The 27,892-nt window shown below is 39.8% G+C and overlaps 1 protein-coding gene across 3 annotated transcripts in view; it reads right to left on the bottom strand.

The window, feature by feature from the left end:
- The window catches only part of myo3a (myosin IIIA), a 55,044-nt gene extending 28,418 nt beyond the window's left edge, over window positions 1–26,626 (bottom strand). For all 3 annotated transcript variants that reach the window (XM_037757582.1, XM_037757584.1, XM_037757583.1), the window contains exons 1-7: window positions 26,491–26,626; window positions 25,797–25,980; window positions 22,570–22,704; window positions 13,254–13,358; window positions 12,985–13,084; window positions 6,316–6,392; window positions 2,844–2,989 (exon numbers count right to left, since the gene is read on the bottom strand). In XM_037757582.1, coding sequence (XP_037613510.1) covers window positions 2,844–2,989; window positions 6,316–6,392; window positions 12,985–13,084; window positions 13,254–13,358; window positions 22,570–22,704; window positions 25,797–25,980; window positions 26,491–26,492 — 749 coding nt within the window. In that variant the 5' untranslated portion in view covers window positions 26,493–26,626. The remainder of the gene's footprint in view (window positions 1–2,843; window positions 2,990–6,315; window positions 6,393–12,984; window positions 13,085–13,253; window positions 13,359–22,569; window positions 22,705–25,796; window positions 25,981–26,490) is intronic.
- Window positions 26,627–27,892: the final 1,266 nt, after the last annotated feature.

Here is a 27,892-nt window from a genome sequence, read left to right as displayed (position 1 = left end):
TCGTCTCTTTTGCACATAATGAGGGATAAAAGCTTAAATCTTTACACGTGTGCATAATTAGAAGAGCTCTTTTAATCTTTCACCTGCTCCAGAGTCTGACGCTCTGAGTAGGGATTTGACTGCACATACACTGTCATCCCAATCCGTCCACGTCTGTCTCACAAGTCAGAGTCTTACTTGTGCTTGTGTATGTTTATTCTGACTTCTTTCACTTGTAATATCTTTTTCTTTGTGAGTTTAGGTCTATGTGGTGAATGTCCAAAAGAATATATACTGTCTGTTGTATAATATACCATGTGGACATAATGTTGTATGATATATTATATAGACATAGTACTGTGTACTGTATGTAGGACATGTTATATATCCACATACAGTGAACATATATATTTGAAACCTTGTAGATGAATATAAAGTTACGCTTGATGTAGTTTACTGAAAGATGTATGATGTACAACTGTGTATTGTGGACAAAATAACATGAACACTGTATAATATAATATAATACAACATTGCTGAAGCTTTTTTTTACTGTACTGGTGTATATATTGTGTCGTATTGAGTCTAGCCCTCGTATATTATACATATGATAAAAACTATACTGCAAACAGCAGCACAAATGGATAACAAATGTATTCAGACACTGTAGGAAACACATCATAATGAGGGTTGTGCTTGATGATGTTCTGTTTGTATTTGGTGCTGTTAAGTGTTTACCCTACATTAAGTAAGACATAGTGTGTATGAATCGATGCCCTCAGCGTGTCTTTTATCCAAGACTGCTTGACGAATGAACCAAGAGCAGTGAGAGGAGAGAAGTGAGGAGTGTGAACAGACAGCCTGAAGCTCTGGCTGCAGCAGTCACATAGATTGTGAGGAAGCTGCGTGATGTCTCCTGTGGAGCACGACCCCCAGAGCAAACACACACACACACACACACACACACACACACACACACACACACACACAGGACAGCTATGTCACAGCCTGATGTGTGTGTATGTGTGTGTGTAGGAGCACAGCGTTTCAAGGCAGTGATGGACAAAGTGCTGTGCCGGTAAGATGACAGTGACGGTAAGTGCTTATGCAGCTCTCACACTGGAATCGGGAGACGATAAACAATTACTTTTCACCTTCAGCCCACAAAAACACACAGATGAGAAAAGGGCGTCTGTGTTCTCAGCCTCCACCCACAGGATGGATAGGATCTGTGCTTTATGGATAATCCCCTGCCAGCGGAAAAAAGCCATTTGAAATGAAAAGACTGTACTTTGTCTATATGGAGAAGCAAATCACTGCGTTGGGGAGCAGGGGACGGCTTTTCTGGATTTTAGCAACAAAGCAATACCTTGTCTTTACATTCTGACGGTCTGCATCAGAGCAGTGAATTAAAAATCAACTTGTTTTAGCTCAACTGTTGAATAAAGGTTGTGTAAGTCTAAAGCATTGTCTTTTTTCAGGCCTTCACAAAACAGCAGTGTTGAGGTACTTGTACTTTACTTGAGTATTTCCATTTTATGCTACTTTATACTTCTACTCCACGACATTTTGGAGGCAAATATTGTACTTTTTACTGCACTACATTTATGTGACAGCTTTAGTTACTTTGCTAATTGTTGGCACATAATATAAATCAACTAATAAATTGTGATATATTGTTATAGATTAAGCTACCCAGCAGTATATAAAGTAGGTGAAATTAACTCTACCTTTACCAGCTACAACATTAGTGACGCTTTATTGTTTATTTTTTGAAAATATTATGTATTATATTCTACTTTTTTTTCTATTTATTAGTTTCTTTCTGGAGCTATAGACATGATTAACAAATAAGCAAATAAAGTAAATAAATAATTAATAATAAATTAGACCAATAAACATGGTTTGATAATTATAATCAAGTAATTTAATATACATTTTTCTGAAATGAGCCATTTTGCATAATGAGTACTTTTACTTTTGGTACTTTAAGTATATTTTGAATTAAGATTTTAAATGCATGACTAATTTACACTGTGGAATTACTACTTTTACTAAAAGGGAAACTTTGAAAAGGTGCAAAGTTTCCCTTTAAGTAAAGGATCTGAATACTTCTTCCACAGTATCAGGTGAAATTATGAATGAATTTGTTTCATTGACAGAAAATGAATCAACAAAAACAATGATAATGTATTAATCTTTAAAGCCATTTATCAAGCAAAAATGTCAAACATTATGTTGGTTTCTGGCTTTTCAAATGTGAGGACAGTGTGGAGTGATTGAAAGCTACAGTAAGTTCAAAATATAAAAAATTGTGTGCAAGGATGACGACCATTTCATGAACCTTTTGTCATATGAAAATGGTGGGACTTGTTTTATAATTCCATGCTTGCTTGGTCTATTGTGGCCTGTTGCTGCCAGATTAATGTATAATACGTGCTTGTCTTCATATTCTCAAAGGGAGCTCTTATTTCTCAGTTCATAAGTTGTAATTAGGAAGTCACCACGTTCAAGCGCTTCAGAGGGAGAAACATGCAGGATGTCAGCACGATAAAGACACTATTGTTTCTCTACTTTGACACCATCATTAATCATTTATATGAAAATGCGGGAGATAGGAAACGCATGTTGCGAGAGATAAATACAAATAAGGCTGTTAGTGACTCCAAACATTCATGTATGCGTCGATAAATGGTCATTTTGCCATAACGAAGAGTCATTCAGTGTCACCTTAAAGCTAGAACCCAATCAGCACCTTTCCACTCAGAACAGTAGAAGAAGCCTGAATTGACAGAGGCAGGGTCAAAGTCACAGCCCCCTGATAAACTATGATAGAGTGTTGTGTAGGCGTGATGGAGGCTCACCTAGGTATTTTGAAAAGGGCTCTCATTGGGTGGAGTTCGGAGAGGGGCGGGTCTCCATCTCCCAGCTCTATGGCGGTGATGCCGAGCGACCAGACGTCACAACGAGCATCGTAGGTTGAGTCCAGCTGCTGCTCACATGCTATTACCTACAACACACAGAAGGGCAGAGGACATGAATGATGAAAGCACCAACATTTTGTGACAGAATTACAGAGACAGCTATCAGTTATGTCAAGCTAATAAGCAGTATTAAGAAAATCTCTACTGTCTTTATAAACAACAGAAGAACAGATGTAAGGTTTTGATATCCTGTTATACAGCACATACTTCTGGACTAAAGTTGTAAAGTTTGGGCCTACTTCCTTATTAGGGAGTCAATTTTCATGCATTGTTAGTGGATTGTTTTTACATTTTGTCAGCCGTTGCACCCACATCATATTCTAAACAAACATGTAAAAGAGCAAAATGTATATTAAAATATCAAAGGAACCTAATATAGAGTTTAACAGAGTTCAGCCAAAGCTGCAGTCTCATCATCTTCAGCTGTGGGCAATATAGTACGCACACACAAACACGCACGAACACAAGCGCACACACTCAGAGTCTATCATCAATGTCCTTAGGGCAACATGGTACCCAATCAACAATATGAATCATCTCTGAGTGGGAGACATGTGTACACATAACACACACACAAACACACACGTTCACCGTGATTGTCAACTGTCTGCAATCAATATAATTTGTATTCACAATCCCCAACAGGCATGTACTTACAGTATGTACACAACAAAATCATTACCAGATCACCAATAAGACATCCTGAAACACAAGTGTATGCACACACACATTCCTTTACGGAAAACAAAACAAATCACTCACTATTCTGTCATACCTCTCCACAACAAACAGAAGGAACAAAAAAATAAAAATAATTTTAAAAAGTTATATCAGGCCTCGGGAAGGCTATTTTGCAAATTTAAATGATCAAAATGTATCATCAAAAGCGCCAAATATATACTCAAACACAGCATAAATCATCAATTAATAAAGTAAAAAAAATGTACTTTAAATTATCAAAATAACCTTTAAAAAAGGCAGAATATATACTCATAACACAGCATAAATCACCAGTCAATAAAGCAAAAAAAATGTACTTTAAATTATCACAATATCCCCAAAAAGCCAAATACATACTCTTAACACAGCATAAATCATCAGTCAATAAAGTTAAAAAAAATAACTTTAAATTATCAAAAATAACCCTAAAAAAGCCAAATATATGCTCTTAAACTCTTAGCCTAAATCATGAGTCAATAAAGTAAATAAAAATAAAGCTAATCCAAAATGTAAAACACTGTGCAGATGCAACACAACTTACCCGACAACTCAAAGTTACATAACCAGATCTTCTGTCTGTGTAGTAAATTCAATACTGAATATTATCCAGAAAAAAACAAACTCAAAAACTTTGTTCCTGTAGTAATAATAATATTGTCGTTCCTTGTTTACAAAAGTCACTCCTGACATCAATAAACGTTTCAACCAAAGACTTTCTACTCAAGAGAGTCCACCTTAGCGACTTTGTTGATTCACATTTTACACAAATGAGATTAAAATCCTCGACACGTCATGTATTCTATATTCTAATTCACAATTTGCACGGCATGCAAACCTCATGTAAAAATGCCCATTTTGATCTGAATATGCAGAGTTTGTCTGTGAAGAGCAAATCAGGGGACAGCAAGGAAACACATTTAAAACTAGTGTAGGTGCAGTGGTTGTAGGAGAGTATAAATTTACCCATCTTCTCCTTACAGAGGTTGCTAATGGTTCATCTGATCTAGTCTTGATCAGTGTTGAGGTTGAAGTGTGCAGGTGAGGGGTTATGGGACGCCACTACGTGTTGTGGGTTCAGTTCAATGAAATATAAATGAAAGCAGTCTCTGCTCGCCTCTGCTCTTGCTGAACACTTCCTAACATTCAAGTTAAATTGTTAGTGTTACACGGTGTTGCTGAATCTTCTTCACATTTAATCATTTCACTGCACAGTCAAGACGTTGTATTCCTAAATCTATACAATCTGCTTGTTCTGGTAGTGTGTCCTTGTTTTTTGCATTGGTGTACCATCTTTTTGATGATGAAGTATCTACTAAACTTCTTTAATACTACTTTACTCAAGTAACAAATGCAAATATAACACAAGTGTCAATTCAGTATGAGGCAAATATCTTAGTTTTAGTTAGCTCCTTTCATTCATTGTAAGTCCATGAAATGTTTTTTGGACATTGTTTTACCAACTCTATGGTCAGACAAAATGTTGGTTGTGGATGATTATGCAAAAGCCTGCATAATGTTAAATTCGGCAGTTTCACAATGTTTGTGCATGGCAACTACCATAAAAAGTTAGACAGTTAAAACACTTAGTTAATGCTGGAAACACACCATGCAGCGGCAAAGAGCGGCTCACCACAATAATTCCATTTTTCTGTGACCAGGAGGCATGTGTTTCCGGCGGGAAGAAACTCTTTGTAACATAGGTCAACATGTCACACTGCCGCACTTCGCCGCTGCTCTGGTGTGTTTTTGGTGGAAGGTTAAGGAAAATGTCATGTTAACGGCTAAAAAGAGATATTGTCTTTTTTTATTTCATTCTTCTTCCTTGTCAACCCTAGCGCCTACATTACCCCCAATGCAACTTGATGGCCAACAGATCGGGGGTGTTATGCTTGTAGCAGATAATGTAAGCCTTGAGCCTCAAGCAGAGATGAGGAACAAGCTACAGAGGTCTGGTGAGTTCTCTTCTTTCTAACTCCACTCCCACAGTTCATCAGACTTTGTGCAGATCCCTCTGGAGCCACAAAAGGCTTCATACTACATTTTTTCACATTAAGTAGCACTCTTACTTTCCAACTTGCTATATAAAGGGAACACTACGTCCTGCATCTGTGCATCATAATCTTCAGCTATGTAATTCCTTTGGACTCTGGACTGCTGTGCTCAACCAGAAAAGTGTAACATATGAAACAACACAGAAACTGCAGCTGCTTCCCTATTGCCTGATAGAAGTAAGAAAACACTCCTTAAGGGAGACAGACTTTCAAAAGAAAAGAAATAAATCCAGTCAGATGAATCAAGGACCTCAAGCTGAGAGACCACCTCACTTTATATTGCCCCTTAACACAACACAGCAGCTGCCATAAAAAGCAAAGGACCAGAGGATGTGAAGGGATCATTTCTTGATGTAACATGAGTCTACAGAGGGTATACTGTATGAACTGCTGCTGCACTGAGCTATGATTATACAGGAGGTGAACGATGGAGGCCGTCCACTCCATTTTTTTCCGTGCACATTGTATTTGACAGTGTTATCTTGATGATTATTAACTGTGGCCCACTGGGATCTGCTCCAGGCTAATGTAGTGGAAAGAGACGAGGCAGCGGGAGCGTTTATAGGCCAGTTTTACCGTACCTCCGGAGCCATCCAGAAGGGAGTTCCCACAGAGGTGTTCCTCCTCAGACGGGTATTTGTCAGCTGGGCCGAAACACCTGCAGGGAAGAGAATACACACTTTAGCCTCGCTCTCGGGACGAGACAATTTGCACTATCTCAGTTACTTCCTTGATGTGTTTTTTTTCCTACAAACATCAGACTGGCTGGTAAAAGTGATGATCTGTGAAGAGGGAAACAGTGAACAGTAAACAGCGGGGTGCTGCTTCACTGATACGGTTCTGAATGGATCTCATAGCTCTCTCGTATCCCGCTGATGGAGCTGTCACTTTAGTGACAAGGGGGAAAAACAAAACAACACACACATGCACACGGAGCCATCAAGCTGCGATGTTTTGTTTCCCTTCGAATGATCGATTGCTTTGAATTACAAATTCTGATGTGACTGCAGGTGATTTCGTCGGGCATTTCAAGAACAACATTTGAATACATTCAGCTGTAAACAGGCTTGGAGAGAACATTTCACCGTCTCTCAGAACAAGATATCATGAATATAGCTTATGTTAGCTTTATTTACATAATGTATAAAAAGTAGGGCTGTCAAAGTTAACGCGATAATAACGCCTACGCCAACCTAAGGACTCCATTGGTACCAACCATATCAGTTTGCCATGTTATGATTAGAGCATATTTTTTTATGCTAAATGCATTACCTGTGAGGGTTTCTGGACAATATTTGTCATTGTTTTGTGTTGTTAATTGATTTCCAATAATAAATATATACATTCTTTTGTATAAAGCAGCATATTTTCCCACTCCCATGCTGATAAGAGTATTAAATACTTGACAAATCTCCCTTCAAGGTACATTTTGAACAGTGATTAAATATTTTAATCGATTGACAGCCCTAATAAAAATAGGACAAAGTTGCAACAATCCAGTCAGAGATGGATAAATTCAGCATTAATGATACTGCAGAGAGACAGAGAGGGCATGCATGTCCGTTAATGTGCGGTACAATGCCTGACAAGGAACACGCTGACCCACAATCGTGACTTCAGTCCAGTCCAGACGAATCAGTGTTACGCCACGCTGTAATGTATCCCAGGGCTGGCTCTGCTGAAGCAGCAACCAGGACAAAAAGCAGAGCCTCGAGACAATAGCGGCTACCAACAAACACACGGTGATCTGTTCATGCACGACATGCTGTTGCAGAACAATGTCTTCGTCTCGTACAGCATGTCGTGCATTATTTTTATGTGAATCTGAATCACACAGTTTATGCAAAATCTAAGTGATTTTCTGCAGAACGTGTGTTTAGCAGTCGAAGCTTTGAGGACATGAAGGGGTAATGTACCAATAAAATACCCATGTCTGATCAAAACATGACACTTGTGTAGACGTTACACAACATAAATGTATTTCTAACAGCATCAGCTATTGTTTCCTGTAAAAGATCATTCCGTATGCCCGGTTTTTGACGACGTCGGTACAGTACAGTGACACACTGCTGCTCTGTTGTTGCTGGCGAGTTAACGCCAGGGGTGGAGATGAGCAATGCAGAGGAAAACAGCTCTGTGGCAAACATCGAAAGGGATTAGAAACATGTGCAGGAGGGGGATATATGCATAAGGCTGCTCAACAACAGGGATACTGACAGGCTGTCACTAAACCACAAAACCACTACACAGCAACACTTCAACCCACATTAGTGAGAACAAACCCGTAGTTCGATCAAACACACGTCTGCTACAATATACATAAAGTATACGAGCGTGTGAGGATCCAGAAACACAAAGAGCCCCCTATTAAAGCTCTCACAGCCCCTCTCTTTCCACTACATTAGCCCGGAGTGGAGCCTGGTGGGCCACACTTAATAATCATCACAGAGATAACGCCGTCAATTAGAATATTCATGAGAGACCCATGAACGAACAGCGCCTCTCATTCTTCCACTCCTTTTTTTTTTTTTGGGGTCCATCTCTTTGCTATTTTGTTTCTCTGCTGGTGATGAGTCACTGCGGGGGCTTTATCTCTTCAGCTGCTTAGTGTAGCGTGCACCCCTCCACATGAAAAACCATTAATCCCAGCGTGACGCAGTGCCTGCGTGCAGCACCGAGGCAAGCAATAGTAGCCGTTTTCGTCACTCTGCAAGTTTTTATACACGGTGGGCTATTTCTAAACTGCTGCTCCTATTTTTTTTTGTTCCTTCTCTGATGGCGTCATAACCGATATCTGATGGAAAATTTCGACTGTCAGCGATGTTGAAGGCTTGCGGACAAGCTGGAACAAAAGATGTTGCAGTCATTTTTGTGCCTGCTCTGTACACGAGCTGGGAGAGAATCCATTATGGACTTTAGTTTGTCCTTTGAATACTGACAAATTCTTAAGTTGGCAAATACTTAATTGGCAGATGATAACAGGACAGGGGTCCAGACGTTTGTCTCAGGTGGATGACATGACATTAACTTCAGATAATTCAGATTTTCCCATTTAAATGCAGGTCACATACGTGTTGCTTGCCTGATGTTCAAATTTCCTAACAAACCTCCAGCACAATCGTACTTATTTAGAACTAATTGCTAACGTCAACATGCTCACAATGACAATGCTAAAATTCTAATGTTTAAAAGATATGTAGTGTTTTCATCTACACTTCCACAAAAGGTACAGCATAGCACTAACCAGGGTTCAACTTTTTAATATCATATTATACTCACATGATATTAATGCTGCTTTGGGCGTCACATCCAATTTCTACCTCTATTCCTACCTCTCCCCTATCTTTAATGGTGCTAGTCCACAGTTTAGCATCCAGTATTTAGTTCATATTTCATTATAAACCTCACTGTTTCCTGTCACAGAGAGGATGTTTCTTATTTTACTCTCCATCCTTACATGCAATTGTTTTGAACAGCCAGCAGTACAATACGAGTAGGAACTTGGTTGTGGTCGATGGTCCGATTGCTTTAAAGCAATTACTCTTAGGTTGTCAAAATTAATGCAGCAATGATTTATTGGTGATAATGCTACAACTTAAAAATGTAATTACTTCCTATCTGGTTTTCAGGAGCTTCTCACTAAACAACATGGTGAACAAAGAGGTGAAACTTGGCAATGTTTTTATGCAATACATTTCTTCTCGGGCACATAAACATAGATACAGTACCATTCCTATCTTGGAGATTCATTACAAGTTTAGCCAGAGAAACAAATACTTGATAAGATGTTCTAAAGCAAACTAAATCTCTAGATCACATAAAAATGGGTAGAAGTTGTTTGTGATGCCTCGATTGTAATAACTTCAAATAAATAGTCTTGTACAGTATGTGTGATATCTTCTGTGAGACCTTAAAGACTTTCATGATGTACTTGAAACTCTTACGGCAGTGAAAGTTTGTTCTCATTCTGCAACTCTACGGATTCCTTTTTACAAGATTTCTTCTATTTGTAAAAAAAAATAGTGACATCAAGTGGTAGGTAGGCCATGTTTCAAGTATATTTTGATTTATATACACATATGAGTTAAATATAAACAAAATCATACTCGTATTTTATTATTACTGAATACTTTTTCATATCTGATATTTGAATTTGTTAACAAATTAACAAGCTAGTGTTTGAGTTACATTACATGTGTGTGGGTTGAGCCCTTTTTCTTCACATCACTGCTGTGTTAGCTTTCCAGTGGCTCAGTGACCATTAGTTACATGATTTATTACATTTTTCAGATTTATATGACGTGTTTGTGAACAATTATGTATGTAACTGTATGTAAAACCTACTTGACCTGAAAAGCAATATACTGTATTTGCTCAGACAAACAATTCTCAGGCTTTAGGAGTAACACATTGACCGGCGTTACGTAATTAGAATACAAAAAAGGTAAATGTATTCCGTTACAGTTACAGAAAAAAAGGACGTAATAAGATTACTGATACTTTTAGTAAAAATTGGGATTATTAGCAGGATAACAATTTCAAAATACAGTTTAAAATAAAGAATTATATACTACCATGCAGATGTGCACACATTACAACACTTCACAGATCTCACATAACATCCTCGAATGTTAGTGGGAAAAAAATGCTTTCACTGGGTTGAAATTTCCCCATTATTTTGTATGAAAGGGGAGAAAAGCGGAACAATATCACAGTACAGTGCAAGTTTTGCTGTGAAAATGCGTGTGTAGTGTGAAAAGCATACTTAACAAAGTAGCCTAATATTCCAATTAAATGGGCATAATTATGTTGCAGCCAGAGACACAGGTGCACGCTCTGACATAGTTTCACTTGTAGAGATTTTATTTCCGTTCTAAAAGGTGCTAAATGAGAGATTGGGCCTCTGCACGGCTCTCAACATGGCGACGGCTGAGCCGGCGGCTCATAGCTATGCTAACAGCTCTAACAGTGAAAACAACGGTGCTGACAGAGCTAAAAGTGTTAACATGGGGGAAACCGGAGGATGGGTGCTACGCTTCCGCAATGGCGGCATCAGTTGGGACGGCGTTATCAGCGGTAACCACCGTATGAGAGCAGTGTAGAATGCCAGCCGTGAGCTAGCCAGTGGGGCACATTCACATGCACAAACATGCACTAAATGGCACGCACGGCCAACCCGGCGATGTCAACAAAACACAGAGAAGCTCGGATTACAACACACAGATAGACATTACTCCTCTATATCTTTACAGAGCAAATAGTTGTTTGCTGCTATATTAATGCTCTGAATATCGTATAGAGCATCTTTAACAAAACAAACCAGCATATATTCCCACTGTAAAGTCTGCCCATACATTTCTATAAGCATCCAGACTTTGAAGAGACATTGCCATGAATCTGGCCAATTCAGAAGAAAACAACATACTGATTTGAGTTTTTTTCTTGTAAATTTGTGAGTTTACTCTCAGAATATTTTTCTGAATATTACCCCCCTCTCCCGGCTCCGTAATTTATTTATTTTTTTACCTAAAATTGTCCTAATACGCCGTCATACTTATCACCAGATGTAGACATTTTGGAAAGCACAGTTTGATTTGCATCTCTAACTTTTTAATTCCTAAAGACCTCGAGGCTTCAATTCTTCAAATTGGTGCAATAAACAGATGATAAATGCATAAATAAACAGAATCTGTGCCAGCCTTGTGAGGAGGAAGAAGCTGCTCTGAAGAAGGCCCGGCTCCATATTAGCTACTTCACATTCACATATTAAGTGATTCCATTAATACCACCCCTCCTCTTCCTCCTCCTCTTCCTACTCATATAAGAGCTGTGCACTTTGTGCTTCATGGTAAGAAAAAGGCTTTTAAGAGAAGCCCACAATTAGAAGACTAAATGCAAACCTACACACATGTTGAGTGGGGATTTTATTTGTAATGAAAACAGGCAGCTGGTTTTTCAGCCCCTGAAGAAAACAGGGGTGAGTCATCCCCTGGAAGTAGTCAGAATCACTTTGCCTATCGTGAGCTTTCAATCCAAGAACTTCGGCTGCTCTGAGCGCCTCATTTGGTTAAGAAAACCCAAAAGCAAATCAGTGCAAACACACAGTGAATAGCAACAATGTCCGCTGCTGTCTGCCGGAATATGTGAAAGATGGGCTGTAATGGAAAAGTATAATCGTCTGCCACCTTGTCGGGTTGTGTAAACGTATTCCAACCTCTCAAGGAAACTAATTAGTGGTACAATATATTTGGCAAGCGGCTGACGGTAATGGATTTGACCCTCTTCTGTTAAATAGAGCCATAACATGATTTTCACTGATTAGAGGAGGATGGTACAAAAACGACACGGTGTTAAAGAACCAGTGTGTAACATTTAGGGGGATACATTGGCAGAAATGGGATATAATATTAATAAGTACGTTTTCTTTAGTGTATAATCACTTGATAATAAGAATAGTTGTATTTTCGTTAGCTTAGAATGAGCCGTTTATATCTACATAGGGAGCATGTTCTCTTCAAGGATCCGTCATGTTGCACCACCATGTTTCTACAGTAGCCCAGAATGGACAAACAGAACTCTGTTAACTTTTCCTGCTTGGGCCGGAGTCGATAGTGTTCTCTCTCTCTTGCTTCACCACTCACTTCCCACGTACACACACACACTCTACGTACTGGCTCTGCTCCAAATGGCTCTGGAGAGGGCCATTCGCGTTTCTGCGTTGGCCACCGTAGCTCTCCAACACGCTTTGGCACACGTGAGAGGCTGATTCAAGTTTCTCGCCAAAAAACATATTTTACAAGATGACATTTGAACACATCATGATAACGTTAGAATTGACCCTCGGGCTCATTTTTACTTAATGGAGCCTGAACACATCATAATGTAAACCAATGGCACCTCTCGTTAGCTGTTAGCTCCGTAAAGGACTGTTCTGCTTACAGCTAATGTTGACTAGCTCTCGTCCTGCAAATTTCAACTCAAATTTATTGCTCACAATAGAGCATTATCAGGACAAAAAAAGGATGCGTCCTTTGGACGTGTTGATAGTGAGTTTACTGCATCCCAAACACATTTTCTATCGTTCCCTGTATGATGTGACGACGTTAGTCTCGAGCCCTGATGGTACTGCAGTACTGTAGAGAAACAAGTATTGCCACGTTTTCAGAATTTTGGCATCGACTTGGTACCGAAGTATCAGTTCTCGTGACATCCCGAGTGTTAAAGCTTGCAAAAAGAAACACATTACCTACCAAAATCAACAAGTTTGACCCCTCCATGCGTCGTCAACAGGATGTTATTGCCTTTGACGTCACGGTGGATGGTTTTATTGATGTGCAGGTGCTGGAGGCCCTGTGAAAAGAAAAGAGGTTAACAGCTTTTTCTGACAAGCACCTGCCTGCAAAATTATCCCGTTTAAGCTCTTTTCATTGAAGCAGTGTATTCAGTGGGAGGTTGTTCTATTGAGCTCTACAGTCCATCATTGTCTCCCCCTCGTGCACATTCAAAAGGCCAGACTTACCATGAGGGCCTCATGCAAGATGTAGGCAATAATAGGTTCATCCATTCGGTCTCCTCTCTTCAGCATGCCTTTAGCCAGATCTGTCACAGAGCCACCATTGCAGAGCTGAAAAAACAACCCACAAAGAAAAGGAGAATAATGAGAATAAACTCAATATGAGTCAGCGCTTATAGCTGAGCTTATACAATATGCTGAAATGTGGGGCATCTGAGATACTCAGGATTTCACAGTGACAAACAGCGGAGGATGAAGAAGTTTCGATCACAAGATTTCACAGTGAGAAAAAAGAGGCTGGGAGTAATTCTGTCAATCTGTAGCGGCTTATCTCTTTGAGGCAGCTTAGCGAGCCCACAAGGAGAATGTACATTTTGTGTGCAGGGTTTAATCTACGCTGTGATGACTAAGCAGGGTAAATATTAAACATGCACAAATCAAAAGTACATCCTCTTTATGTTTTCAGACAATGCCAACATTTATATTAGAAATTACACACCATTTATAGGACAGCATTTCATACTGGAAACAAGATTAAAATCAGCATGGGCACTTTCTCCTTCTCAAAAAACGTGTGTTTATATGTGTTTTCTTATGGTATACTGTGTCTAAATATATGGACTCCCCCCGTCAATAGCAATCCCTCTTGGAAAATTGCAGAAAATTACCCAGTAGGTTGCCTTGGCAACAATAATAACCCTTAATTTGGGCCTTTCTTTGGGAGATGCCAGAGGTACACGGGAAATAAAAAGCCCCAAGATGTCAATCACAGTGCTGGGGGCTGCTAGTGAACAGAAATGGCAGATTCTGCATATGAACACTGTTTGTAAACACAGACCTCTGGGCGGTAAAAGATATCATCTACAGATGCGTTAAACATACAAACGCCTCTTTTTACATTTGTTTCTTTAGTCCTACGTAGCCGCATGCAAAACATTTTGTGTCAAACAGGAAATTTCCATCATATCTTTGTATGTATTAAACACTTGTTCTTGCATAATTACACTAATTTCCCCGCACTTTTAAAAGCGAAAGCATAATTAGGCAATAGACATTCAGTGGTGTGTGCTTATTTAGGATAAGAATCAGTCCCCTGCAGCGATCGCACAAGAGATTGTGCAGCACGTATCAGAAAAAGGTTACTAATAAATAACTTATATACACACAACTATAGGATTCTATTAGACACGGAAATGATGTATTATTACTCTATGAATATCTTCCCCTACAATCCTAAGAAAAAAAGTGCTGACTGGCACAACAGTAGCATCATAACACAGACATAATATCTGCGGCTGTGTGCCCAAATCTCCAGATAGGGACCCATTTTGTTGTTTCATTATACTTCCACCCACAGGGCTTGATTGCCTTTGCACATATTTTACCAAAGTGTTTCTGTGCTACTCACTGCAGCTAATTGAGCTAACCACAGGAAGCTATTAAATTGCTTCTTCCACTTACAACATACAGTGAACCCTTTTTAAAATAGAACAAAACACTACATTTAGTTGATTTTAGGGATGCAAATACATGTTATTGTCATTACTGATTGTTCTATTGATTCTTTTTTCAATCAACTGATTTATTGTTTAATCTATAAACTGTCAAAAAATAGTGGAAAAATCTCTGCCACAATTTCTCAGAGCCCAATGAGACATCATCAACTTGCTTGTTTTGTTCGAACAACAGTACATTAAAAATATAAAAGATTTCATTTACAATGATATAAAACAGATAAAAGCAGAAAATCCTCACATTTGTGTAGCTGGAATTAGCAAATGTGTGTGTGAAATGGCATTTTTGCTTAATAAATTATGTAAACGATTATATCAATAATTTGAGCTCTGGTTATTTTAGATTCTGTTATAAATGTTGGAACGTCAGAAAATACTAAAATATTCAAATCTAGAATTATGAGATGAGGCCCCTCTGGACACAAACATGTAAACTTACATAATAGCAAGACAGCCAGACAAACAATGCCTCGTTTTGCATTTCTTTGAAGTAGTTTTGTGTCTCTTTGTGGTGGTTTTGTCTCTCTTTGTAATTATTTTGCATTTCTTTGTGGTCATTTTGTGTCTCTTTCTAACCCTTTTGCGTCTCTTTGTGGTCATTTTGCGTCTCTTTGTGGTGGTTTTGCGTCTGATTGTGGTCGTTTTGTGTCTCTTTCTGGTCATTTTGCATGTCTTTGGGGTCGTTTTGTGTCTCTTTGTGGTAACTTTGCGTCTCTTTGTAGTAGTTTTGCATCTCTTTGTGGTCGTTTTGCGTCTCTTTGTAGTAGTTTTGTGTCTCTATGTAGCAGTTTTGTGTCTCTTTGTAGTAGTTTTGTGTCTCTTTGTAGTAGCTGTGCATCTCTTTGTGTATTTTTGCAGTCTTTTAATTGACTTTCCATGAAATGTTAACGGTCACTTCTAACAGAAACTCAGGCCCAGGGGCCCTATGAGCACTTGGGCCCCTGGGCCTGTACCCAGTAGACCCATTCAGTAATCCCCCCATGCACTAGATGCTGAGAGTGAAGCAAGTCTTTGACCTTGACTAAGCAATGGCATAAGTTTTCAACGCCCTACCTTGTATCTGTTTTCTAGCTGCCTATCAATCTACGTACCTATCCATCATGAGCCCAGAGAGCTGCTGCAGGATGGATGGCATGTATCTCAGCTGCCACATGGGGAGCTTAATCACTCCCTCTCTCTGCTATCAGACGTGCAAACAAACTGCAGCTAAGCAGAGAATACCGTCGAGGCTTTTCGCAGACAGCACAGCGCTCTGACAACGAGCCGCGCCTGACGTCAGTCCAAATCACTGTTGCCATATCACCTGTCATCATTAAATTACACAGGGCAGACAGTCAAATCCATATTAATGAGGTCCGCTGCCCTAGATTTAGCAGAGCTAAACGTTAGCGCTCTCACCTTAGCCACAGTGCCCACTTCCAGAAAGTGATGCTCGACAGGAACATTAATTATTTGAGATGTGGTGACGACTCAAAATCTCTGCAGAGTGGAAAGGATATAGGAAACTTCAGACCGGGTTTGATTTAAATCCTGTACAGTTTAAACCAGATGTAAAGCCAGCCTAAAGTGAGCCACCATGATGGCGATAGATAGACAATGAAATTAAGGAGCAACACTGTTCTGACTGTGCTGACATACTCTGCTAATGTTATCTCCACAGATTTTTACATAGAAATGTAACATTTTAGAAAACGTATATCTCCTTCCAACCAATCCAAATCCGCAAAACCAGCCTTAAAATGAAGAAAATCTGACACAATTGCATGCAAGTCTACGGAGCAGAACCGTATAGTTGTCGAACCCTGGTCAGAGCTGCTGATGCTGCGCTATGATTGGCCAGTCAGCGTTTGAGAGGTGGGACTTAGCGAAGGGTCAATTAGACTAATAACTCTATTATTGCTAAAAATTATTAATAGAGCTGCCTAATTAGCATTTTCCACCACAGAGTTGCTTAAAATCTGAAGAGAAACTGTAAATACAAAAAGGTCTGTAAAGATCCATGTTTGGCATCTTCCACAGGAGTTTCCACACGGACTATCGATTTTCAAAGAAAAAACTGAATACACTGAATACTGAGTGGGGTATTCTCCATTACAAATGAGGTCAGGTGCTTGTTTAGTCATGTAAATGAAACTAGTCGATCAAAGACGTGTAAAAGAAGTGGATGAAACAAATGTAAAGATGAAACAAACCGGGCTGCCCCCTGACTCACTGAGGAGAAACCACAGCGGCCGTTTAAACACGCAGGTGCTGACTTTTTAACTATCTTTGATGTTTACATCCCTGCAAACATAAACCTATATTGTGTTTCTTATTTACTGCCAGATTATTGGACGCATGCAGTTGCATCATGTCTGAATACTCGTGTGTGTTACACGCTGGATTGTCTCCAGAGAAAAACACTCTATTGTTACTGCTGGCTTATCGTTTACACAGGCACAATAGCGGAGGTGTCTTCTTTCTGGCACCGTTTATTCAGAAGTCCAAACACAGAATAACATTTTACACGTCATTGTCAATTAATGAGTGTAGAGGTTGGGGCGCGAGGGCAGGACGAGTCAGGACGGAGACTAATGGGGCTAAACGAAGGCCGAGGTGGTTTATTTTTGACTTTCAGAAGGTGTCCGACAACAAAGCAATGTGGTACAATGAGAGGACGAACAAAAGGGTAAAAACAAATCAAATCAATGTCTCTGGTTTGTTTAGACGGAGATTTAAATTAAAACAACAAGAATTCTTTATTCGGTCCATTCAGAAGCACCAAATGAGAATGATAATATTCTGATGTATTCCCTGGTTTGACTCTACCAGCTTTGCATACTTGGGTTTCTTCCAGTTCACCTTTCAGATCATCCTCCTGTTGGCTGGACTACTCGAGGAAATTCAGGCCGTTGTCCAGTGTTATCTTGGCTTTGTGCTTCACTCACTGTCATGCTGAAATAGGGCTGGTAATATGGCCAAAGGATTTTCTCACAATATGTTTTTTTAGGGCTGTCAATCGATTACAATATTTTATCACGATTAATCACATGACTGTCCATGATTAATCGCTATTAATCTTAATTTTTTATCCGTTCAAAATGTACCTTAAAGGGAGATTTGTCAAGTATTTAATACTCTTATCAACATGGGAGTGGGCAAATATGCTGCTTTATGTAAATGTATGTATATATTTATTATTGGAAATCAATTAACAACACAAAACTATGACAGATATTGTCTAGAAACCCTCACAGGTACTGCATTTAGCATAAAAAATATGCTCAAATCATAACATGGCAAACTGCAGTCCAACAGGCAACAACAGCTGTCAGTGTGTCAGTGTGCTGACTTGACTATGACTTGCCACAAACTTTATGTGATTATCATAAAGTGGGCATGTCTGTAAAGGGGAGACTCCATGGTACCCAGAGAACCCATTTTCATTCACATATCTTGAGGTCAGAGGTCAAGGGGACCCTTGGAAAATGGCCAAGACCGTTTTTGCTTGCCAAAATTTAGCGTAAGTTTGGAACGTTATTTCTAACCTTCTTCCCGACAAGCTAGTAAGACATGGTTGGTACCGATGGATTCCTTAGGTTTTCTAGTTTCATATGATACCAGTATCTTCACTCTTTCTTCACATACTTTAAATTTTAATCTGATGTTTTTATGCAAACAACCACTATAGATGACAATAACAAAGTAAAGTACAGTACTGTGTACAGTACCATCCCACCCCAGAAAAATAGGGCTTCCCCGGAAGCCACAGTGTAATTCGAACACTGTAATTTACCATGCATAATGTTTATTGTGCAAAATATATCGAACATTGAATGACATTAGATCTAAAATGTTATTCCTTCATTTAGCGCAGAGATTTCAAAAGTGGCAGACAAAGTTTCTAAGTGGTAGACAAAAAAAATAATACTTGCCTGCCACAGTGGCAGGACGTGAAGAAAGTTAATTTCAGACCCTGTTTCCCAGTATTGACCAGTCTCCAAATGCCAATGCTCCACTCATTAAATTCTTAAGTGCCATTTGACAAACTCTGGGCGTGCTGTCGTATGGCTTGTTATTCAGGAATGATTCTTTTCAGCCACTCTACTATAAAGGCATGTTTAATGTAGTGCTACAGAGACAGTTTGACAAGTACTTCTATCTCTGTAGAGAAACTGAAACTCTTAAAGATGCCAAATGTCTGGTATCGTGACATCCCTAAGGCACGGAGTAATGCAATTTAAAGTTAGCATTATTTATTTTTGCATATTAAAAGATGAGATGCATCTTTAAGAGGAGCTTTTAAAGGTTGCACTAATCATTGGCCTTCCTTTAACAGGGGCAAATGAAATGCACATCCAAATAAGGTTTTTATTTCCAATTAGAGAATAAAAGTCGCTCCATCATCGCTATCTTTGAAGTATGCTTGAGCTCTCGGGGAGCAGAATTAGGCCGTCATACATGAAAGCTTGCTCATCTCTGCCCACATCCGCTATCATAAAGGAGCTGCACTACAGAGGCAAAGCCAAAAGCTCGCAGACCCCAATGAGGGGCTAACAAAGCAAAGGATGCAATTTGTATGTATTCGGTTCATAATGAGCGGTCTGCCGTCAGTGCGGGGCAGAGAAAGGCTCCTCTCGGCAGAGCTAAAGGATGGAAAATTACAGTTTAGAAAGGAGAGGACAGTAACCATGGTGAATGACCACCTCACTGCCTGCTTTCCTGTCTCTTCACTGCTTAAACCCCATGTGCATCTACTTCAGAGCACACACATACATGCACAAACACACAGCCACTTGCTAAACTGTCAGGCAGTGATTTCAGCCTCAGGATTAGCCACCAGATTTGGACTGCTGGCTGCAGATTTTTGCAAGGGAAATTTTAGAAAATGGAAATGCAAACCACAGAGGGAACAGGGAGTAAACAAAGTAGCAAAGCCGAGTGGACACCAGATTTGTATTTTTACTCAAAGAAACAAGATCAGAACAACATGATACTAAACTAACAATCACTACAGTGAAAAAATAACAACTATGTTACCAGATATAGGTCTCTGTTTTCCTATAATGATTATTCAGCATCTTAGATTGTACTTGATATCCGAGCATTGCAGGGTCCTCTGCAAAGGTCAGGAGGAAGGACGGCGATGAAAAGGGAAAGAAACACAAGCTGCAGAGGTGAAAACTATCTACTGGGTTAGCGTAACACTGCTGCTGTTGATGCAAAGCCCACTGAGCTTGGATTACAGAAATATGGACACTGTGTTCTTGCGCTGCTGTACCTGATAATGGAAGAAAGAACAGCATAATGTGGAACACAGTTGGTAGGGATTTATTTTCTTTATTTATTCTACTCCACAAAAGAAAACATGCTCCAAAGCAGTGGTGCAAATTCAAACACAATACTTAAGGATTGCTGTTCTTTTAGCAAAATGCTGATATCAGCACTAGGGGGGTAACAATACATGTAATTGTATTGAACTGTTCGGCACAGGACGTTTGGCCCACAACATCCTTTCGGTACGCCCTGTGACCCAAACACCTGTCTGATATCTAATACTCTGGGCATGTTTCCCGGAAAGTTGTGGCAGTGCACCAGTTGTTGTCGTTCGCCGAGTTAATCAAGCTCTATGGACAACGATTTGTGTCAAACTGTATGCCAACATTGTTTAACTGAAGTCGGATATATCTGTGGATACACTTCAAACATTTAATTTACGACGGCATCACCCGAATGTGCCAAAAATTTTAGCAGCTAATGTTCACCATGTGGTTTGGTGTGTTAGCATTCTAACATTTAGTAAGTAACACTAAACACTAAGAACAACTGGGGCTGAAGGGAATGTCATTAGATTTAAAGATAGTATATTGTCATAAACCAAAATGGTTACAGGGAAAGTTTTGTCCTGATGATGAGAGGAAAGTCAAATCACAAAAGTTCTCAATGTATCCTGTGTGAGACGTGAATTCCTATAATAGTTGTCAATTTGACAATTTGTCAGTTGACATTTTTTCTTTGAATCAAAAATAACAAGCTGCTTGTGGTGTCAGAAAAAGGTCAGGGGATCAACAAAGTCTGTAGGATTCGTCCTCCGGGCACCATGGATACAGTATCTGTATCTTCATGGCAATAGTTGTTGAGACATTTCGCTCAAAACCTAAAATGCCAACCTCATGGCGGCACTAAAGGAAAAGTCAGGGGATCACCACAGTTATTGGGATTCATCCTCTAGAGACTATGATTGTCTGTACAACATGTCACGGCAATAGCTGTTAAAACTGTTGGCTGTTGAGATATTTCAGTGGTGGATCAACCGACCCTAGAGCCACGACCATAGCGTGACTAAAAATGCAACGTTACGTTCTTCAGAAACACTGCTTCAAAGACCGTTAGCACCATAGCTGTGACACTTTACCAGCATTCTTTCTTATCAACCCTCCTCAAGTTTGCTGACCATGTTTACCAAACGTCTCCAGGTTTGTTCTGCTCTCTATCAAAGCAGGAACACAAATTACATGGTCAGAAAGTCAAAAAGGCAAAGAAAACCCACATTCGCCACCGTATTGGGCCCCGCAAACACTTTTCCTCCTCTGAGGTTGACCCCCATTACATGTTTTTCTGGAGGTTGACATTTGAAAAGCGCTACAACGGGCGATGAAATATGAAAGACGGAGAACTGGGGAGCTGGAGGCTTTTTTAGATGTACAGAAAGCAGCAGCAAGGTCCCCTTGAACGATCACAAATTCATACCTGCATCCAGCCTTTCTTGAACATCAGCAGGTGCAAGAAAGCTCAAGTCTCAAAGTCAAGTACAGTAACGTTGTTCAAAATCAGGCTATTTTGAATTCAGTCACCAATTCATCATAGTCCCTTTAAAGGGATAGTTTGGGTGTTTTGAAGTGGGGTTGTACAGTATGAGGTACTTATACTCATCAGTGTATTACCGACAGTAGACGACAGTCGGCACGCCCCCAGTTTGGAGAAACAGACCGCATGGAAGCAAAGCAATGTACTGCTGTAGACGGGGGCAGCAACAAAACATATTTTACCCACCTAAAAAAATCAATATAAGTAAAAAAAAAATCGAAATATAGTGTACACTTAAACTGATATTGATTTTTTTAGGTGGGCCTTTCTTCTAGCTGTCTAACATACATTTTATTGCTGCCCTGTCAACAGCAGTACATTGCTTTGCTTCTGTGCTGTCTGCTTCTCCAAACTGGGGGCGTGCCAACCGTCATCTACTGTAGGTAATACACTGACTATGGATAAGTACCTCATACAACCCCACTTCAAAACACCCAAGCTATCCCTTTAATGAAGCAGTTTACATATAAGTTCACCAACAACCTCAAAAATATTTGAATTTCCACCATTTCAGCATAGTCTGCCCAACATCCAAACAACAGAAATCAGCTACAGGAGACATTTGTGTCTGTGCTCCAACCTGCTACAGTAGGTGTATAAACTAATACACTGCTCTGCTGCTCTCAGCAGGGAGCCCACGTCACACGAGCTAACCAACACCACTCCTAACTCATACATGTTGTTGGCATGCGACCAAATCCCCCAGGTGGCCCATAAGTAAACTCCTAGACTGCCCAGGGTGGCTAAAACTGTTACGTAATCCCTGAGCATATTTGGAGATCACTGCATATACCTGGCGAGACATGCTGTGTGATTCACAGCCAGACCTTTAATCTGCACTCTTTGTCTGCACGGTTCAGCCACAGTAAACAGGCGAATGCTGCTTCAGGTCTCAGTCAAATATCTGGGTTGTGGCAAACATATAGTGGCTTTTTTTATTCAAATATAAGACGTGTTCCTACCTCCAGCACGAGCCACAACTGGTCTCCACATTTCACATCCTTCTTGTAGTACATCCCGTGGAATTTGACGACATTGGTGTGGTCAGACAGAGCTTTGAGGATGTTGTACTCTGCTTCGATCTCCTCATCAATATCCTGAAAAAGATGCACAAAGATCAGTTAAAAGACCTATTTTTCACCTATAATTCAATTTATTTTTATGCAGCGTCAAATCATAACAGATATATATATAGTGTATATAGAGTCTATGTCTATATAATTACTATAAAGTCATTGTTATATCATATTATTTATTATCAGGCACATTTTTACCAGCCGTGTTTCCATTTTGTGACGCCAAAAGATATCAAAAGAACGACAGAGGCAAAAGATCTAATGGTGGGGATACCAGCTTTCTAGATTAAAGAAACAGTTTTAGTTTAGTTCTTGGCAAGAGTTAGATGAGAAGACTGATACTACTGCCTGGACTAACAGAGGTATCAATCTTCTCGTCTAACTCTAGCCAAGAAAACGTATAAGCTGCTTTAGCACTCTTTAGCACTGTTGCTGCTCTTTAGGGACAATCTATTAAGTCTCCATCACTGACTCTGGAAGTTAATGTGGGCGAAAAGGGCAAATCCAGGACATGATAATTACAGCAATGACAGGATACTCTTGTACTGTATGTTGCAGCTATACTGTGTGATCAAGGCTAACAAGAGGAGGGGTATTTTACATAGAAATCTTACTGGTGCATATTTAAACATATACAAAACTATGTTCACCAACACAGACACAAATTATTCAGTGTTTTATGTGTGTGCATCTCATCCTGCAATAACTATAGGAACTGTATTATACAGTATGTTGAGATTTACAGACTTATTTATTTGTAAGAGTCAAGTAAAAATAACATGAAACAACAGACACATCTGCACAGTGGCAGTATTTACGGTACTCTACTGCTATGGTTTCCACTCCAAACACCTTAAAACAAAGCAATGTCTTCATGTCACCTCTCATCACGTTCAAGTTTTAAGTCATAAGAAGTTCAACCAAAGTGATATTCACTTCTCAAATTGTTTTGTTGACACCATAAAAGACTATCCAATATTTCACAAGAAAAAAATAATTGTTAGTTTACATCAATGTCTGTCCAAAATGTCATCATTTCATCGTTTTATCCTATTAAACATTTGTGTGATATTGTCATACTTTGCATATGAACTCTTAGGTTATGGCCAAAAACGTCTTTTGTGGAGTCACAGTGACCTTTGACTTATGACCACCAAATTCTAATCAGTTCATCCTTAAGTCCAAGTGGACGTTTATGCCAAATTTGAAGAAGTTTACCCCTGGCATTCTTGAGATATCACTTTCACAAGATTGGGACGGACGGACAGACGGACGGACAACCCATAAACACAATGCCTACGGCTGTCGCTGGTGCAGAGGTATAAAAATCCCAATTATTCTTTTGTAATGGTTCATGAATATCACAACCTGAAACTAAGCATACTGTAGCAAATGAGGGGGCTTTTCAATATAGCTCTACTGCTGTGTGTAATACGTCTATACATGAAATAATCAACCCGGTGATTAAAACGATGGTAATGATGGCGCTCACAGGCTAGTGGTCTGCAGATAATCATTTCTCAATAATGAGAAAGAGTAACAAATTCACAAAAAAACTAATGAGACTTTTATAAGCATGAAGGCTGGATTTAATAGAAAATGGCCTGCTCATTAGAGCTGCTAAATAAGCCATACAGTTCACTGTAGCTTCAAAATAAACAGAGGCGTTACAATGACACCATATCATGAGAAGGATCTCTGCATTATAGCACAGATCAGACCCACGCAGCCAGAAGTAACATCATGTGTCTCTGCTCTGTGTCAAAATGCTCTTGCTTTAGGCCTTCACACACTTCTGCATCGGTGCCAAATGTGTTTTGGCTCAATGCTAAAAAACCCTGCACAAGCAAAATAATCAGTAACTTCCATGATACATCCAAATGATGATAAACAATTCATCAGAAGCAATTTGCTGAGATAATGGATGTGATGGAAGAAAACCCCTTTTCTAAATGTCCTGTGTAGATAATAAAGCAGAGCAGCATGATGTTAAGCATGTGAAGAGCTGAGCTAATGGGTTAGTCACTGCACTGATGATGTTTCAGATCTACCAGAGATCTGCAAACACACTTTCCACAACTTTTTTTCCACCGATTCCACCTATTAAATTCCTCAATAACAGGGTTGTATCCTCTCTGGAAGGATAGGCCTCAAGTCTAGCCCCTTCATTGTCAACTATTCAGCGTTCGGTTGTACTTAGCTCCAGCCTCTTGTGTCACTTCTGGTTGCTAAAAACCAAGATGGAGACGGCCAAAATGCCGAACTAAAGGCTTCAAAAACGTAGTCCACAAAGAAACTCTTGCGAGACGGTCAGCAGCACATATTATCGTCGTGTCTTGTTGTGGAGTCGACTGAAGCCAAGTGATGAAAAACTAGAATTACTGCCTCAGGCCAACTAGTCAAGTTGCAGTTTACATCCATGTCTGTCCAAAATGTCATCACATCATCATTTTATCCTGTTAGACATTTGGGGGAAATTGTCATCATTTATGAATTCTTGAGTTATGCCCAAAAGTGTGTTTTGTGAGGTCAGAGTGACCTTTGCCCACCAAATTCTCATCAGTTCATCCTCGAGTCCAAGTGGGCGTCTGTGCCAAATGAAATTTGAGGAAATTCCCTCCAGGTGGACAAGCCGGAAACATAATGCCTCTGGCCACAGCTGTCGCCGGCACAGAGGCATAATAAAAAGTATACAACCCACAAACACAAACACAAACCTGAGAACACATACATCATATGTTCTAGAAATGCCAGAGAAAAATACTGATTATCAAGCAAACCATAAAGTTAACAAACAGCAAGAGGAAATAATGGTGGCCCAGATCTAATCTGTGTTGGTTTCTGTCTACATCTCTAATATACAGATGCTATAAATGTGACAGATATAAGGCCACAAGACAGTAACTCGTCGGCCCTGCGCCTCCACCAAAGGCGTAAACAAACACACCACAAGCTTTTAGCTGCTTTAACAAGCACTGACTACACGTACATGGCACAGAGTGAGACGTTATCGAAAACTGTATCATCACGAGAACTTTGGACTATGCAAATAGAATGACGTAAGTCATTTAAATTTAAACACATTCATGTTCCAGATAAGAGAGTCAACTTACATGGATGGGATCCAGTATCTTTACAGCCGCTTTACTTCCATCGAGTTTGTTGAGCACCTTGTAGACCTTTCCATAGGTCCCTTTCCCGATTGTCTCGATGATGTCCCAGGCGTCAGTGGGATCTGGAAAGTTGTCAAAGACAATCGATTTCCCTGATTGTGGAAACATCTTCTGGAGAGTTCTCCTGTGAAAGTAAAGCACATGGGTCCCTGTTAGTAAAGAGGAAGGTGGACGCTGGTAGAGAACCTAAAGTATGCACACAGGCTGATGTGCTTATTGACCCACAAGAGCTCAGCTGAAGGAGACTTAATGAACTGGTATACAAGTACATGCAGGAACACAGAAGCTATTAACTACCGACCAATGGTTAACACACCTGAAACAGTAATAAGTGTGGGGATTTTTTTTTCTCAAAAACACATTTGTTACCTTTCTTTAGAATCTAACTACAAAAAGTGTGACAAGAGTGGCTTGTCTTTGTTCAAAGTGCTGGTTGCATGGAAATGTGAAAAGGAAAGTTAGTCAGAGACAACAAGCTTATCATGAAAAGGAAAGCATCACTAAATCCTACACGAACACACAGCTCATAAACCCTTCAAGATAAGGAAGCCTGTTGCTGCCCTCACAGCTCTGCATTAAAAACTGAATCCAAGGAAAACGATAGCAACAGCAGTATAAATTGAAACAAACTTACATTATTCTCTCAATGAGACTTGAAACATTTTTGAAAAAATAGTTAATCCATTTCTGTGCAAAAGGTTAGCATGGAAGGAAGCAGTGGTGGGCCGTCCTGGCCTGACTGTGAGCGTAAACCACAGAGGAGGAGCTAAAGCCAGCTAATCTCACTAGCAATTCCCCGGCTCCAGGCTTGCCATTGGAAACCATCTCTAAGTGGTAGGAGACACGATGGGATTACTAGGAATTAGCCACTGCTGCAGCGTGAGCCTTTCCCCATATAGACGCCCATTCATACACAAAGGAAAGCTGGTTAGAGGCCCTAAGCACACAGTGCTGCAGAGGGCCATTCCTCCTTTTATTATCAGTGGTCACTTTATTTGTGTTCTAGGAAGACTGCCTCTTAGGGCGCTTTAACAAGCCATCATTTAGTCTGTTTTAATCTGGTGCGGTTTGTTTGAGCGGATGTGAATGTAGTAATTGTAGTCTGGTGCGGACCAAAATAACCGGTCTAAGACCACTTGTGAGAGATGGTCTCGGACCGTTTCTAAGCGAACCAAATGGCAGACTGCCTGTGCTGGCCTTTGTTAAGATTGACACATGTAAACGACAGGTTAACATGAGTGGGAGAAGACTGACCTGGACTTCTGCATAAGTCTGATGTTACAGAATATGCTAAATAAAGTAAAAAAAATAGTGATGTTTATAAAGTCATTTGAGATAAACAATAAGCAATATATCAAAGTACGTGATTCCCTGCAAGTGGCAGAAAAAGATAAATTCGCTCCTTTGTACACACCCCTCAGCAATTTTTTTTTTTTTATTGGGTCCGCTTTCATTTGTGCACTGTGAAACTGAACCAGACTACATAGAAAACGAACCAAAAGTATCAATTTCACTCTGATTCGGACTAACCAAACGGACTATGACTTGTGAAAGCGCCCCTAGATTAACTTCCCAGCAGTTATTTTTACTAAACTAGTTATTATTGTGTTGATTTAAATCAGTTTGATAACATAAAACTGGCACGCGTACATTATTATCAGTCATTACCTATGCAGAGCAATTAAGACTCCTGTACATGTGCATTTATGTGTGGGTAATTGCACTCATGTTCACCTAATGTACAGCGCCTAAGTAAACTTCAATAATGCATCACTGCCTCTATATGTGACAACTTGCTGTGACACATGAGACAACAGGGTGAAACCTAAGGACTCACACTGGACACCTCCAACGGGAGCACAGGCTGCGAGGAAATGACCCCTAAGGGGAGGCAGTGTGTGCCTGTTTGTGCGGGGTTATCTAACCTTGTCAGCCCTGGAGCACCGGCTGGTTGTCACTTTTAGTTAGATGTTAGAGATGTGGCGTTAACCACAGTCTAGTATGTACAAGTGCACACATAATGAACTGCACATGTA

The sequence above is a fragment of the Sebastes umbrosus genome, chromosome 21 (assembly GCF_015220745.1).
Source record: "Sebastes umbrosus isolate fSebUmb1 chromosome 21, fSebUmb1.pri, whole genome shotgun sequence".
NCBI classification, from domain to species: Eukaryota; Metazoa; Chordata; class Actinopteri; order Perciformes; family Sebastidae; genus Sebastes; species Sebastes umbrosus.
The sequence above is the reverse complement of the archived record's forward strand: the minus strand, read 5'-3'. Positions and strand labels throughout refer to the sequence as shown.